At 46.6% G+C, this 16,683-nt stretch overlaps 1 protein-coding gene across 4 annotated transcripts in view; it reads right to left on the reverse strand.

Annotated features, from left to right (window-relative positions):
- Positions 1–262: 262 nt before the first annotated feature.
- Positions 263–16,683, reverse strand: part of GSDME (gasdermin E) — a 59,914-nt gene continuing 43,493 nt past the window's right edge. For all 4 annotated transcript variants that reach the window (XM_011731189.3, XM_011731187.3, XM_011731188.3 and 1 more), the window contains exons 6-10: positions 11,866–12,030; positions 9,711–9,838; positions 7,752–7,944; positions 4,604–4,677; positions 263–1,137 (exon numbers count right to left, since the gene is read on the reverse strand). In XM_011731189.3, coding sequence (XP_011729491.1) covers positions 907–1,137; positions 4,604–4,677; positions 7,752–7,944; positions 9,711–9,838; positions 11,866–12,030 — 791 coding nt within the window. In that variant the 3' untranslated portion in view covers positions 263–906. The remainder of the gene's footprint in view (positions 1,138–4,603; positions 4,678–7,751; positions 7,945–9,710; positions 9,839–11,865; positions 12,031–16,683) is intronic.

Raw genomic sequence — 16,683 nt, forward strand, 5'->3', positions numbered from 1 at the left:
TAAGCATTTCCATAAAGAGTCTCATTTTTGGTAGTGGTGACAAAAGGATTATTTGTTTTATTCTTCCTTGTTAACATTAAAATCTGAAGGGAAGAAAGGGAATAAGTGGATGATATTGCAGGGAAAAAATAGGTGCTGTATAATATGTTTCCAACAACTGCTACCCCTCATCCCCAGTGGCTCAGATCCTGTCTATGGAATCAGGGATCCAGTCCAAGCTATTTATAGAAGAACATCAAAACAGAATAAAAAGCAAAATAGACACAGTTCAAAGTTTTCTTTAATAGGAAATCAACATGTGCTAGACATAGAAATAGAATGTTCACCAGAGCATGGCAAGGTCACATAAAATGCATATAGCTAGGGTCCCAAGCAGGGGTGTGTTACTATTAGATTTTTTAAAGTTTAATTTTGTTTAGCAGAAGAATATACTCTAGGAGCATTTACAGTTATCAAATAGCATACATCACATCCAAAACGCAGCCTCTTGTGTGTAGAGAAATTGCCTTCCCACAGCAGTCACAATGTAAAAAGAACTTTTGGATTAAAGGGTCAGACTCTTTCTGTATAACAAAGAAAGTGGAATGCAAGTGACAGATGGACTTATTGTGCAGAAAAAAAGTCTGAATGTATGCTAAGAATTCTCAGCCCTCCCAGCTCTTTAGGTGCTGGAACCTAACTCAGATGCTGGCTCACCAGCACAGGAGGGCCTCTGATAAGGAAAACTGTTTAAAGAGTACCTGGTGGCTAGAAGTCGGGTCATTCATAATGCAAAATGTCACCACTTCTTAAACTGTTTTGTAAATTCATTTCATTGGTCAACTTTTAACGTGCATGTGACCTTTAACAATTCTGAAAAATACTCAGCCTTGGCCAATAACACGTACTTCTAGTTCACATATGACATCACGAATGTTCTCTGCCTAAAGCACAGAGTCCATTCAGGGCTATACAAAGTAGTGGGAAGACTTTAGAGTCCTTCAGAATGACAGCTTTCACAGATGACTTCAGTCTCTCCAGGCTAATGTCAGCTGAGGCAAACAAGCGCTGCACAATCCCAAACCTTTCTGTATCTTTCAGGGGAGCCAGGGTTGGGTCTTCAAGATCAGATACTCCATCATCAGACAGAACACGAAGCTGAAATGACACATTTAAACAAATTCACTTTAAAAATGTTCTTTAAAAATCCACATTGGATAGTAATGCACTTGTAGGTAATTCTGGGGGAAAAAAGCTATGTCTTTTTTTTTTTTTTTTTTTTTTTTTTTTTTTTTTTTTTTTTTTTTTTTGAGACAGAGTCTTTCTCTTGTCATCCAGGCTGGAGTGCAGTGGCACAATCTCGGCTCACTGCAACCTCTACCTCCCGGGTTTAAGCGATTCTTTTGCCTTAGCCTCCCAAGTAGCTGGAACTACAGGCGCGCTACCACGCCCAGCTAATTTTTGTATTTTTAGTAGAGACGGGTTTCACCATGTTGGCCAGGCTGGTCTCAATCTCCTGAACTCAGGTGATCCGCCCGCCTTGGCCTCCCAAAGTGCTGGGATTACAGACATGAGCCACCACGCCTGGCCAACTATGTCGTTTTTTAAATTACCCAAATACAGCAGGAAAACCCTTGAGGTGTAACATGATATATTTGATTCAGGCCTGATTCTATCCCGTTTGCCTGGTGTCCTCTGTCTGAATCCCTACTCTCCGAACTTTCTACTAGTTCCATTAACTCCAGTACATTAGAAACGTCAGAATGTACTTTGCTCATATATGCAGTATGCCAAGTTTCTGATTCACTGAAGATATCAGAACTTATATATTTGCATGAACTCCTCAAAGGTAGGTACTATAGTTTATAATTGTCCTTCCTGCCTCAAGAACCTTTTCCCTTGCTATTCCTTTTTCCAAACTTCCCTATTGATCTCCCTTTCTCGTCACTCAGTTGTCAGCTGAAATGCCACATCGAGGGCCTTTCCCAATCCCTTTCCATCGATCTACCCCCAACCCCAGAACTCAGCCTTATGTTACTCCATTATGGTGTATCCATAAACTTAGTCCCCTTCCCTTATTTAACCCTAAGCTGCTCGTGAGAGCAGGGACCTCGTCTGCCGTGCCTATGACGCAGACACTCAATGTGTTCTTCACCGAGGTCACTTTGGATGCTGCTCTAGTTCCACCTGCTCAGCACATACTTGAAATATTTGATTTGCTTTTAGGGTCTTGATCTGTGCCTGTAATACTTTTAAGAAAATCTTCAGCAATTAAAAATTTGCCAGCAGATTTCATTTTGAAACAGGCATTCAAGATCTGATTATAATATAAGTAGTAAAATTTCAAATTAAAAATGAAATAAGCCTAGAAAATATGCCTGAATTTTAAGAAATCTGAAGGGAATCCAAAAGAAAACATTCCAGAAATGTCCTGAGCAGTGGTGACTATCCTGAAAGTCGTGCAGCTTGTCCAGGTGACTGAAGGGTAGCACTCACTGGAATGTAAAAGTATTTGTGTGTTTATTATCAAAATCAGCCTCACGAACCTCGTAGATTTGCCAAATACAACTCACACAATGTAACCACAGGCTTAACGTTACCATTAGGCTCAGACTGCAAACTACTGATTGTGCTTTAGAGAGTAGATTAGACCTGCTTTGTAAGCACAGCATCACACCCAGTGATTTGAGGAGGAGCCCTACTGGTGCAGGCTGGAGACTGTCAACAGCATTGCAGGCTCCCTGTCCTTACACCTGGCGGATGACAGCTGCGCAGCATCCAGCTTTCTTCTCTAAATATCTACCACCCCCTTTGCCCACAGGCATTTGTAGGTATAAGGGGGTAACAGTGACCCAGAGGGTGGTGGAGTGAAGTTAACATTCGCTATTGATTCTAACTCACCCTTTCACCAGTTCTTGGAAATGTGTTAATGTATCTGGCACTGTACTCCCAAAAGCCCTTCAGAAAGCCTCTCAAAGTTACCCTGGCTACTAGACAAGAAAAGACAGGGCTGCAGATAGATTTTGTGCCCTGTTTTAAGTAAATCCCTTAAAGAAATATGACACTCAAATTCCTTGAGGAGGCAGACACCTTGATGTCTTAAATAGAGCTATTGCAAATCTGAGGGGAGGTATGTGAAGACACCCAGGAAGGTCTTTGACTATGTTGAGCAGCTGCCAAAAGGCAGAATGTGCAGAAGCAGGATACCTTCCATTCTGAACTCCAAATGTGTTCTGGCTGCTGCTCTTGAAACACCAACAGAGCAGAACCTGGGGGGTAACACAAATGTCCTAGAGCTGATCTGCAGGGAGGAGGACAGCTAGGTGTGAGTTTGTCAGAGAAGGGGTTAGATAACATGGGCTTGGCAGGATTTTCTTTTTTACCTGCTTCAGTTGCAGTTGATGAGTCTGTAAATACTTAGGAAGGACTAACTTAGTAAATGCTGAGCACTCAGTTGCTGCAAGAGGAGCTGAGATCTGAAAGCAGAGCTGTTGTTTTGCTCGTCACTGCGTACAATTAGAATAATGACATGTATTGTTTCCATAACCAGACTGTGCCACCAGCCTTTACCCTCAGCTGGCCCAGGACACACATGCTGGCACATTTTCAAGTAGTTCCATTTTTGCAGTCAGTGTACAAGAATGCAGGTTCCTCTGGGCCTGTGGAAGCTTTCAGTTGTGAGTGATACCTGATCTGCTCCTTGGAATGATGCCATGCTGCATAGTCTTCTGATGTCTTTGTTATGCACAAAGGCACCAACCACATTACTCGGTGTTCCCAGAGTAGATGTGTACCAAATGTCAGGGTCCTATCTAGGCAGTCTGCCCCAATACCTGCTTCCCAGATCTGATAGCAGAGCTCTGAGAGATGATCCTTTGGGCCAACATAGCAGGTTGGCCTTGGACTTTAGTAATTAGGCCTTAAAATAGTCAGACCATGTGTGCTCAGGTCCTCTGCTCCAGGCTGAGCAACATCTGCAAAAGCTACACAAGACTAGCTACCCCATCAGGGTGGCTTCAGGGCAACCTATTGGTGGTTCTTTCTACTAATGGCTCAATCTATAATTGAAAAAGGAAAAGCTTAACCTTAACTCTCTAGGGCTAAGCTCATCATTACCTAACTCATGCTCTTATAATGACATTTCCAGAGGGCACCAAGCTAACGATACTCCTAAAAGTGGATGAAAGAAGCTATGTCTCGCTGGGACAGATCAGTCCTGGATACCTCCCTGGCGAATCTGCTGCACAGCTCAATCAAACCAGTCTCAGCACAAAACTGCCATTGCAAATAATATGGTGTCAGGCCCCTTTATTGTAATGTAACACCAAACCTTGGCCAAAATTCTCTCCAAACAATGGGAAAAGTATAAGATTTGGAGTCTAAAGACAAGGATGGAGTCCTGGACCTGCTAACAAGTTATTTGGACAAATCATTTTGTCTCAGTCTTCCCAGGGGGTGGGATGTGTATAAAAGTGGGGTTAATAGCAATAGTTATTTAATCTATCTTGGAAGAGCTGTTGTGGATGAGAAGTGCTAGAGGTGTTTTATCGGCTGTTGGATGTCTACTCCCTCATCATTTCCTCATTCCCATCTATTCTAAGGTCCCATCTGGGAGGTTACTTACCAAGTGGCACAGTGTGGGAATGATCTGGAGTTTGCAGCAAGTGCCCAGCAGAGCTGCTGCATTATCTGGCATTTCTGCAGGAGACAAAAATCACAGTCACAGTCCAAAAAAACAAGTCCATGGGAACAGAGCCAGCCCCTGGATGGCACCTAACTTATATTTTAGTACTTTCCCACCAGCCAGGCAGGGGAGGTACCCAGCAGTTGTTGAGTAAGTGAATGAACGGTGCTAAATGGGCAGCAAAGGCCTTGTAGAAAACAGATGTAGGAACCCAGCTGCCAGCCCTGCATTCCACAGAGGATACTCCTTGACATTCGATTTACCAAATGGAAAGAACTGCCCAGACTGGGGGAAAGAAAGGAATCAGCATGGAAAAGTAGACCCTGCCATCTGGTGACAGAAGAGTGACATTTGAGCCCCTCCATGCATTCAGGCTGCAGCCTCAGGTACACCTCTATGAGCTTCAGTTTCCTCATTTACATAGTTGTTTTGTTTTTGCATATGTCAGAGTACTGTGTAAACTATAAAGGGCTCTATCCCTGTCACCAATCATTTTGGGGAGGAAAATGCAGTCTGGCAACAGTAGAAAGGTTGGAGCAGAGCTGTGCCAGGCTAGGGGCTGCACCACAAGGGCCCTTGCCAAGCCCCAGGGAACGGAATACCAGGTCAGTGTTACTCAAAGTGGATATTAAACACCTCCCAGAGTTCCTAAAAGGACCACAATCCCTTGGGGGTTTTCAGCTTTGAGCTGAAAAGGCAAAAAAGAATGAGTCACCTGCTGAATCAGGTAGCTGAGGGACTGGTTAGGAACTCAGTTGTTCCCACCATGTATTAGCAGCCTAAAAAAGGCAATGTGTTGTTGAGGTGTGCCCCAGAGGGTACAACGGACCATGGCTCATTCTCAAGAGAGAGTGTAGGCTACTAAGGGTGTGGGGCAGCACCTAGGGGGATGCTCCTGCCAGAGAACCTAATGTATTCAAAATGTGTGTGCATTTGTCTGAAGAGAAAATCCACAGTTTCTCAAGTAGTCTCTTACCCCAAAGCAGGAAGATGAAGACGGAAAGCTATGTGGCCTAGCGTATCCAGCTGAGCCTCTGTCCCCAGCCATCTCATCTGCCATTGCTGCCCTGCCTTCACTTTCTAGGATGGCTCCGGGGACCCAGGTAGCCATCATCCTCATCCCTTATTCTTGGAAATACCTGAGTCCCATATTACTCATTTAGCCGTTATCTTGAGCATGGTACACTAGGTGCTAGGTGCACAGGAATGAAAGAACAGCATCTAAGTTACCAAGCTTACCCACCAATTTTACTACTTGACTCTGATTTCCTGGAGGGCCAAGATTTGATATTTACCTAGCAGTGCCTAAAACATAGTCTAAGCTTGTTAAATGTTTCTTGAACTGAAATTATTTTGATTGCTCTTCCATATACCAATTCTGTTTTACAAATAGGGTCCAAGGAGGTCAGACCTTTTGACTTGCTTAAGGTTACAAAGTGGTGGAGGAAGCTTCCCAGGAAACAGGTCACATGTGGGACTGAAGTGCTGAAAACAGCTATTAACCAGAAACTGGTGTGAGGACCTAAGACCACCCTATTTTCTATTCTAGCACTTTCCTCGGTTTCTAAGGAGAGAAGATTATACTAAGAGGGAAAAAAAATCAACTCAGAAGGGCTGAGGATTAGCAAGAGCACAAATGGAAGGGCTCTATGCCAGCCTGGCCTCTGCTGGGACTGACATACAAATGAGATCACAGTTCAGAGAAATAAAAAAGGGCAGGATTGGTTGAAAAATTTAGAGACTGCCAGCTGCACCTAAAGATTTCACTACCTTTGAGTTTCCAATTCAGAAACAGCAAGTCAGTCTCATATCATGTGTCAACTGAGTAGCCTGCTGCCTGTGTGCAAACTTGCAGAGATTTTTTTTCAAGTTGGACTGCAGTGGCATGATCATAGTTCACTGCAGCCTTGAATTCCTGGGCTCAAGCGATCCTCCACAGCCTCTCAAGTAGCTGGGACTACAGAGATACACACCACCCTGCCTGGCTAATTTATCTTTTGTACAGATGAGGTCTTGCCATGTTGCCTAGGCTGGTCTGGAATTCCTGGGCTCAAGTGATCCTCCTACCTCAGCCTCCCAAAACACTAGGATTGCAGATGTGGGCCACGACACCCAGCCAGTTGCAGAGAATTTGATGCTGTGTCTAGGCTCAAGTAGAAGGGGACTGTGGTGCATTCATGATGCTGGCCCTGTGTTACCTACTTGGCATCACTGATCCAGCCTATTGATAGAAATGCTGCAGTAAGTAATGGGGTATATGAATTCTTTAAAAACTGAAGATTACTGGGTCTGTTTCTGTGTGGTGCTGGGTAGAAACCCTGAATGTATCAGAAACCAAGTGTCCTGACTAGTGTCACCATGAAGGGAAGCTGTGGGGACTGGTTTGCCACAACTGGCTTTTCTGAGAGGGAACAGGAAGCCCAGCTTCCTTGTGAAGGATGCCCATCTCCTGACAGGCGCTCTGGCATAGCAGGTTCCGGATGGGAGTGGTACAGAGGTGGCAGAGATTGTTCCACAGTAACTGGATGGCTGCTCCCTTGGGAGGCCATTTCAGGACCAGTGCAGAAGCTATGGATCTGGGCCCAGCCACAGCTCTGCCTCCCAGCCTAGTACATTGGATGGTTGGATGCTCTCTGTGGCCCCCTTGCCCTAGACAGGGGCACGCTGGGTGGGGAATAACAAGTTTGCAAAGATGATCAGAAGGACTGAAATGCTCGAGGAGAGCAGTTGCCAAATGAAAGCTGCTGCCACTCAGCTCTGCTGGGACTCCAGTGTGAACCACAGCCTGTCAGGGAGATGCTGCTTTTGTTGGCAAGGGGTCACCCACTGTGGCCTTCCCTGGGGGAGGAGGGAGAAGGGCCCTCCGGGAGAGTGGGGAGGCTTGTGCTGGATGGAAAGGCTCTCGAGTCTGGTTTCCCATCAGCCTCCTGCCTCTTATCCTCCCTGTCCCGGAAGGGAGAGACCTGTATGTACCAAATCTTCCACAGTTACCACCCTGTGTCCCCAGGAGCATAGATAGTAGGCAAAGCATTTTAAAGCCAGCAGCAGCCATTTCTTTCATTTTCTTATTTTCTCCTTTTCTCCTTACCTGAGAGGGCACTGACCAGGAAGTAGGCTGTCATAAAGAGCTGCTTGCTGCCTGTGTCCTCGGGGCCTGGACACCCACCGTGTAAGCTGCACCCCACTAGCTGCAGGAAGGCCTCAAGGTCCTGCTGCTGCTGAAGCTTCAGCTCCCCCAGCACCGCCATTGGGGGCGAGAGGCCGCTGACCAGGTCATCACACTGTAGGGCAGGGGAGAAGAAGGGAGATGGTCATGACAGCTGGAGATCAAGCGCCACAGCGGGGGCCTCTCCTCACAGCACACACAAGCCCCGGCCCTTACACCCGTCCCCCAAGGAAAGTACCACCCGCAGCTCTTCTCTACATTCTGAAATTGCTCATCCATGGGGCTACATTTCACTGAAGGGACAGTAAGCTGAACCTGGCTCGCAAGGGTGGGGGGCATACTTGCTGGAACTGTGGCCTAGAACCTTCTAGGGCAGGGTCTGTCAGGTAATGCCAGGGACCAGAAACAAGTGGTTACACACACAACTGGGGAGGGCGATGTATAAGCGTTGTCTTGTCTTGGTTCTCAAGTGTTAAGCTAGGCGCTCCAGCCCCCGGCCACGTTCCCACCGGGCACTGGGCAGCTGCGTCTGCCCCCACAGGGCCTGCTGTGTAGTGAGGCGATCCTGCTGGAGAGCCAGTTAGCTAGGACCACCCTGCCAATTCTGCACCACCCACAGCCTTGGTGTCCAGAGCCGGTCATCTGAAAGCTGGACCCCACCCTCGCCACCATCCAGACAGCTTGCTTCTCCAGCATCTGACAGGGCAGCTGAGGCTTTCTCCACAGGGTGCTGGCCTGACATTTTGCTCTTGGAAGAAGTTATTTTCGGAAGTAGAAGTCAGTGGGCTTTTTGAAACTGTTCTCCCTGGAACTGAGCTCCCCACCCTCTAGAATGCAAATATCCTGGTCCGTGGGGCTGTTTCAGTAACAGGTTCCATCACTGATACCCAGGCTCTTTCGGCACAATCTCATTTCAAGAAGGAAAAATAATATGAACACTCCCCTGGAAACCATAAAGCATTAAATCAGTTCTTCAAACTCCCTGCATAATAGAATAGAAAAACAAAAGAACAAAAAACAAAACTAGAGTCAAAATCAGGTTTATAAAGCCTCAGCCTTAAGAAAGGAAGGACGCAGAATCTGGGTGGCTGGAGGGTTGGCAGCTTGTTTGGCTCTCAGCATTTGCACAACTAAGAGTTGACTTAAGGAATCTGACCTCCCCGGATATCCTTCTGCTGCAAAACAGAACAGTGCAAAAGCCTATCTCTCTGTTCTAAATGAAACAGGTTGACTTGCTAGATTCTACCACATGACCCCCTGCAGTGGTCTGAGTAGCGGCCCCCAGCATATGTTACCTGGAACCTTAGTCTTTGCAGATGTAATTAAAGTAAGGAAATCCAAATGAGATCATCCTAGATTAGGGTGGACCCTAAATCCAATGATGGTGTCTTTATAACAGACAGTAAAGGAGAAGACACAGAAACACACAGAGGGGAAGCCCATGTGGAGACAGAGCAGAGGCTGGAGTGCTGCTGCCTGAAGCCAAGAACACTAGGAGCCATCTGCAGCTGGAGGAGACAAGGCAGAATTCTCTCCTAGATCCTCTGGGGGAAGTGTGGCCCTGCAGACACCTAGATTTTGGACTTTCAGGCTCCAAAACGATGAGAATAAATTGCTGGTTTTTTAAGCCCTCAGTTTTGTTGAGGCAGCCCTAGGAAACTAACACCTCCCTCCCTCTACCCCTGAGGCCAACTACCTGTCTGCACTTAGAAAACGCAGGACCCAAGAGTCAGAAAAGAGACAGCTGTAGGGAGAAAAGGAGGTGGGGGAACCTTTAACACAATTCCATCCTGCCTCAACGCCTTGCCCCAGAGGTCTAGCCCATCCCCTGTTCCAGAAAACCCTGGTGAAAACACTGCCTTGAGATGTCCCGGGGCTCACCACTGGTTCCAGGACCATGAGTAGTTCATCATCAAACAGGACTGCCTGGAAGATGTCACTCAAAGCTGTCTGTTGTGGCTCAGGCAGCTCCACAAAGGGATGGAAATTCCTCTCCAGGAGCGGGGTCACTGAAAAGAAAGCACACCCAAGTCTCATGACCACGATGCACATCTCACAACATCGGACAGCAGTTCCTGCTTTTTATAGCTAATCATCAGTTCTTTCATGGATATTCCCAGCTGCATTACCAGTCATGGAACTCAGAAATAAACATCAAGTTACACACCACCCTGCATATTTTTCAATAACCAAAGGGAGGGAGGAGAGAGAGAGAGGGAAGCCAAGTTTTGTATTTCAAGCTTCACTCTTCTCTGATGACTCACTGAACATTAAGTCTAATCAATTATTTTCTGGAAAAGTCATTTAAATTCCTCTTTAGCATGATTTCTCTGGAAGTAAATTATCAAAGCTGAATTACTAAACATAAGTCAGTGCTTTTACAATGCTTTAGAGCCATACGAATTCCAAAATACATTATTTTTCATGTCCTTTCTTGTAGTACATTGCAGATTTTCTATCCTTTAATATTTAATGCCCACTTTTAAAAGGGCTGGCACCCTATTTTCATCGCAAGCACAGCTATTCTTTTTCTATCCTGTGCTTCTTCACAAGTCCTCAAGCTGAGCACTGAGTCCCCAAAGCTGTTGCCTCTGCAGGATGCTTAGGGGCCTCTCTCCTTAGAATCTCTTTTCCTTTCTTCTTTTTTTGGTGTTTTTCTTTTTTGGTTTTTTTTGGGGGGGGGGGTTAAGATACTCAAGCTTCCTGTAAATTAAGTCTAGTGGAGATTTTATTTTTAAAGATTTGATAAAGGTTTCATATGCAGGGATGCACACTAATACATCAGTGTACCACCCATGAGGATGGAGAATTCCAACTAGCAGTTGTATAAAGCCCCACACAGAGAAACACAGAACGTCAGTAACCAACATATTTCAAAACTCTGCTATACAAACAACTATGTCTTTGCCAGTCCCAGCCTGAAGACAGAAGCTGTCTTGGTCGGTCCAGTCTCTGAGGGTACAAAGACCAGGCAGCCCCCACCCTCCTCCTGCCTGGCACATCCAGCTCCCACTGCACCCTGGCTGACCAGAAAGGCCAACTCAAAGGGTGGGCCTGTGGGCAGGACAGAAGGAAGCTGCAGCACGGGACTGCCTTCTGCTCCCCAGTGGCTGTAGGGCCACTGTGCTGTGGTTCTAACCCACAATGACAAAATCCTTTAAGTGGCAGCTGAAAATTGCACCCACTTATCCATCTCAAGGAAGCCAGGATAGGAAAGCCTTATGTTAAAATTGGGCCTTTGTTGTCTTTTCTTCAAATATTGACATTTTTGCTACAAAAGCATCCCCTGGTTTGGGACTCATCAAAGCTCCACGGATGTAGTCACCAGGGCTTCTGTGCTTACCCTCCAAGCCAGAGCGACCCTAACCCTAACCCTAACCTGAGCGGTTCCTAGCTCTTTGTGCTAAGCTCTCACCTATTTGTGTCCCCTTTTCCTTGCCTATCTCCTCCTATACGCTGCGCCCCCATACCCCCCACAAAAGAAACCAGCTTTCTAAAGCACCATACGCTGTGAGGAGCAAAAGGAATTGCTGCAGGCACATCCTGGGCATGGCCCCTCTTCCTCTTTGGCGCCATGCAGCCCATGCCATGTGGATAAAGAGCCTCCAAGAGAGCATTTTGCAAGGCTGACAAAGCGTTGCTTGTCTTGACAATGAAGCCCAGAATATAACAAAACAGATGCAAAACTTGGGTTCTCCATCCTCACAGCTGATGAGCTATTCTTAGTAGTCAACAGGGCTTCTGTGCTTACAATGAAAGAAAAATGCCAAGCCCCTGACTACCTCAGTCTCCAACCCCTGCCCTGTGGAGGGTCATTCTCCCCTCCCTTCCTAAAATACAGCACCCACAACCTGGGGCTCCCTAAAATCCAACCGAGGTGAGTCCTGCCAAGTGGACTGGGCCTCGGTGGTATCACCTCTCTTTTCATGTTTTCTGAGAGTCACTGAGGGGTCACTAATGCTGAAGGCCAAACCACCTCTTGGGATACAGAGCTCAGTGGGCCCTCAACTGTCCACTCCTGCCCTACTAGCAATACCTTGCTTTAAAACACTTAATGGTCCATCCTGGGAAGATATCCCATGCGCAGCATCTGGCATGTCTATGAATGCAAACTCTCGAAAGACCAGGGGGTCCAGGTAGACAGAGTCAATTCTCCTCTTGTTCTCGAAGCCACCTTGTTTCCCTCGGAGAAGGCAGAATTCTGTAGTGCAGAAGAAGAGGACAAGTTACATAAAGTTGAGTCTAAGATGTGCCAACAAGTCTGGACAGGGTCAGCCCAGCCTTGATGGCACATCTTAGACCTAACTTAGAGTGGAGCAGAGGACCCATCCATCTTCCCCAGAAAACTCAATCCCTACACATACTATGTTGCTTGACCAAAAGCCCAGCCACTTCCAACAAATAGAGAAATGGCTGTTCTTACATAAAGCTCCCTAATACATAGTCTGTGAACAGGCCAGATGCAATCCTTAAAACATTGGAAATATTATTTTATCCTGATTTGAACAAACTGATTCTAAACAGACAAATGAAACCTGACATGCATAAAACAACTAGGAAAATCTGAACACTGATCATATTTAAAAATTATTGCCAATACATTTAGGTGGCCAAGTAGTTATATGAGTATGTTTTTAAGAAATCAGTGTTTCTGTATTAATACATGGAATAATACACAGCAATAAAAAATGAAATACTGATGTCTGCAGTTATATGAATGAATTTCACAAACATGTTGAGTGAACAATGGCAAACACAAAAGAATACATTCTCTATGAATCTATTTCTATGAAGGCAAAACTAGTCTTTTTTTCAAAAGCCATATTTCAAGGTACTAAAATATTTATAGATGAAACAATATAATGCCTAGGATTTGCTTCAAAATAATCCAGCAGGAGAGGAAGGAGATGGTGAAGTTATGGCTAAAACATGAATTGCCCTAGTCACTGAAGCTGGATGGTGGGCACATGGGAGCTCACTACCTTATTATCTCTACTTTTGAACATGTGGGAAATGTCCATAATAAAAAGGTTTTTTTGTTTTGGTGGTTTTTTGTTTTTTTGAGGAGTCTTGCTCTGTCATCCAGGCTGGAGTGTAGTGGTGCAATCTCGGCTTACTACAATCTCCATTTCCTGGGTCCAAGCGATTCTCTCTCACTCTCCCGAGTAGCTGGTATTATAGGCGCCTGCCACCACACCTGGCTAATTTTTGTATTTTTAGTAGAGACGGGGTTTCACTATGTTGGCCAGGCTGACCTCAAGTGATCCACCTGCCTTAGCCTCCCAAAGTGCTGGGATTACAGGTGTGAGCCACCGCTCTAGGCAGTAAAGTTTTTTAAATAATAAAAAGGGCCAGGCATGGTGGCTCATGCCTGTAATGCCAACACTTTGGGAGGCTGAGGCAGGCAGACTGCTTGAGCTCAGGAGTTTGAGAGCAGCAACATAGCGAGACCCCGTCTCTACAAAAAAATTTAAAATAAGCTGGGCGTGGTCACGCACGCCTGTAATCCTAGCTACTCTGGAGGCTAAGGTAGGAGGATCCCTTGAGACCTGGAGGCGGAGGTTGCAGTGAGCCAAGATCGCACCACCACACTCCAGCCTGGGCAACAGAGCAAGACCCTGTCTCAAAAAAAAAAAAAAAAAAAAAAAGGGAAAGAAATGTTTTCTCAAACACTTCCAAATTTGAGAACCCAGCTAAGGTATCTAAGGTGTAGATAAAAATGTAATTTAGTATGTCCTTACTAAGCAGAAACAGTAAGTGAGCTCAAGAATTAGGGTTTTCTATATGATTCTATTTACTAACTTGTGTACGTAAGCAAAAGCTATGGAATAAAAATGTGGCAGGGCACCGTATTTGCTGAAATGTAGAAGGCATGAGTATTAGCACATATTTTCATTTGCTTGTGGGCATTAATGATGCTCATAAAGATAGAATGGAAAAGAAAAGAATGGCCATCTAAAGACAAAGGAAACAATCCCTGGCTTTACCCAACTGGCCCACACTCACCAGCATTCAGGGTGCCCCTGCTCCTCCACACTTTGCACTTAGCCACTGGGGTGCAGAGTGTGAACCAGCACCTGAGTCATAACTTTGTTCCCTGAGGGCAGGAGCCTTGACCATTCACACAGCCTCAAATTCTGCCAGAAGCCCTGCCAGGTCCCCAAAATAATGTGGAACCAACTGGCATTTTAAGAATCCACAGCGCCAACCACACTCTCACCTTCATCCATGCACAGCTCCTGAGGACGCTACCAATTCATTCATTCTTTTCATCTATCCATCCCCAGCCAGCCAGCAAATATGCAACAATGTAAATCTTTAAAATCCCCTATACCAGGCCCTGTGCTCACAGCCACAGATACAAAGGACTACAAACCAGGCCTTGACGATGAGTGTGGTTAAGAGTGGGGACGGGTTGACCAGGGCTGAGGCCAGAGTGGCCAGCGGGTGGAGGGGAGGAAAAACGTCTTCCCTTCTGCTCACCCTAGGTTCAAGACTGAGGTCGCTATCACAACAGACAGATTAACAAGAGAGGCCAGGCACGGTGGCTCATACCTATAATCCCAACACTGGGAGCCCGAGGCAGGCGGATCACCTGAGGTTGGGAGTTCGAGACCAGCCTGACTAACATGGAGAAAACCCGTCTTTACTAAAAATACAAAATTAGCTGGCGTGGTGGGCGCCTGTAATCCCAGCTACTCGGGAGGCTGAGGCAGGAGAAGCGCTTGAACCCAGAAGGCAGAGGTTGCAGTGAGCCAAGATCGTGCCATTGTACTCCAGCCTGGGCAACAAGAGTGCAACTCTGTCTCAAAAAAAAAAAAAAAAATCGAGAAAAGCATGCAAGTTTACTGAATAGCAGTTTTACATGACATGGAAGCCTTCATAAGAAATGAACATGTGAAGAAATAGTTAAAGCTGAGTACTTTTATGCTAGGTTTGAGGGACAGTGGTGGAGAAATGTGGCAGGGCAGAGCATATGATGGAAAGGCCATTCATCTGGGAACTCAGCAAGGCCTGTCTCTTCACCTCTCTGTGTCCTGTGTCTGGAGACACGGCTGCTGCTTTCCTCCAGGCAGAGGGAGGGCACCTCTCCGCTGAGGGTCTGTAACCTGTGTCAGGGGAAGGTTGGAAAACCCTTCCGAAGTTTCATGACCTGCTACAGGGAGAAGGGTGAGGGGAAGGTCACAGTGACCTTCCTGCTTCTGTCATCTTTTCAAATTCCTTCACTTTAAAATATCTTAGGGTTGCATGTCCTGAACCCCATCACAGGGAAGGAGAACCAGAAAAGCCATCTGATGGTTGGGCAGGAGCAAAAGAGGCAGAGAGCATGCCCAGAGAGAGGCGCAGCAGGCCTGGGGGTGGGAGAGGGCGTGGCATGCCCCAGACCTCAGTGAGATCACGGGGCAAGTGGCACTGTGACCAGAGGGAAGGCATGAGACCCATGCTGGGCTGGCCCATAAGGTGTGACATGGTGCAGACTGCATTCTTAGGACAGAGAGCCACAGAACGGTCTCTGAGCAGGTGAGTGAAGTGATCAATTTTATAACAATCCCATTAGCTACACTGCTAGGATGAAACAGGAAATAATCAGAGTAGCCAGTTGCGAGTCTGTGGCAAAGCCCCTGTAGTCCTGGCTGCTTGGGAGGCCAAAGTGGGAGAACTGCTTGAGCCCAGAGTTCAAGGTTGCAGTGAGCTATTATCCCTCCACTGCACTCTAGCCTCGGTCACAGAGCAAGGCCCTGTCTTTAAGGAAAGCGAGGCGGGGAAGCAAGGAGATGGTGCTAGGGCCAGTGGGGAGATGTGCACAGATTCAGGTGCAGCGTGGGAAACACAGGTTCATGCCCACAAGGCATTCAATTGGAAGTTGGTGCTGAAGGACACCAGCAAATGCCAAGATGTATAAAAATGCAAGGCGGAAGGTCAAGAGGATGAAAGGGTGTTTCTGATTGGGCGTAAGTGTCTCCCGAGAGGGGAGATGTGGGTGAAGGAAGGGGTCTCGTTGCAGCTGGTATGGCTGAAGCACCTGGCCAGGATGCAGATGGAGTCTGCCTCCCTTCGAGTTTTCAAAAGACAACCAGGATCCCTGTCAAATGCAATCCCACCAGGAAGGTAGGGAGAGAGGGCAGGCATGTCTTCTCAAGGGCCCTTCCAAGCACTGCAGGTTTATGTCTATGAAGCTGTATCAGAACATTCTGTAGCAAAAGCAACAGGAAATAGATGGGCAAAAAAAGAAAAGAAATAGCAGAACTGGTTTAAAATCAGGCAGTGAGTCACCCAGAACGATGGCCTGACCACCAAGCTGTCGTAGGAAGGAGCCACGGAGCTGCCTCCTAGGCCAGAGCAGGGAACGAGCCAAGGGAAGGCCGAGATATCCCCAGGGTACCTCTTCTCAGCAGCACAAAGAGGAGTTTATTTTCAAAGACAACGGAAGCTGGAAAAGATAAAAGCCTGAAATTGAAATGCAAACAGGAGAGCCCTGCCAGACAAGGCTGTGTGTCTTTCAAACCCCGTCTGAGAAAGAAAGGCCACCCCGACAGAGCTGCGTCAGGGCAGGGTCTGGTCACCTCCTGGGACAAAGAGGAGGAAGCTGGCATGGGGACCACCGCCTAGAGTGGCAGCCCAGGTCTGGGTCCCCGCCACCGAAGGGTCCGCAGAGCATTCATGGGCATCCTCAGGTGTGTGCCAAGATTTCAGAAGGCCTTACAGAAGTGACACATCCTTCACTATAGCCAAGATACAGAAATAACATAACTGCCTGTTGATGGATGAATAGATAAAGAAAAGGATGTATTGGCACAATGGAATACTCTTTGGCCACGAAAAAGAAGGAAAGCCTGTCATTTGTGCCAACCTG

This window comes from Macaca nemestrina, chromosome 4, assembly GCF_043159975.1.
Source record: "Macaca nemestrina isolate mMacNem1 chromosome 4, mMacNem.hap1, whole genome shotgun sequence".
Lineage (NCBI taxonomy): Eukaryota > Metazoa > Chordata > Mammalia > Primates > Cercopithecidae > Macaca > Macaca nemestrina.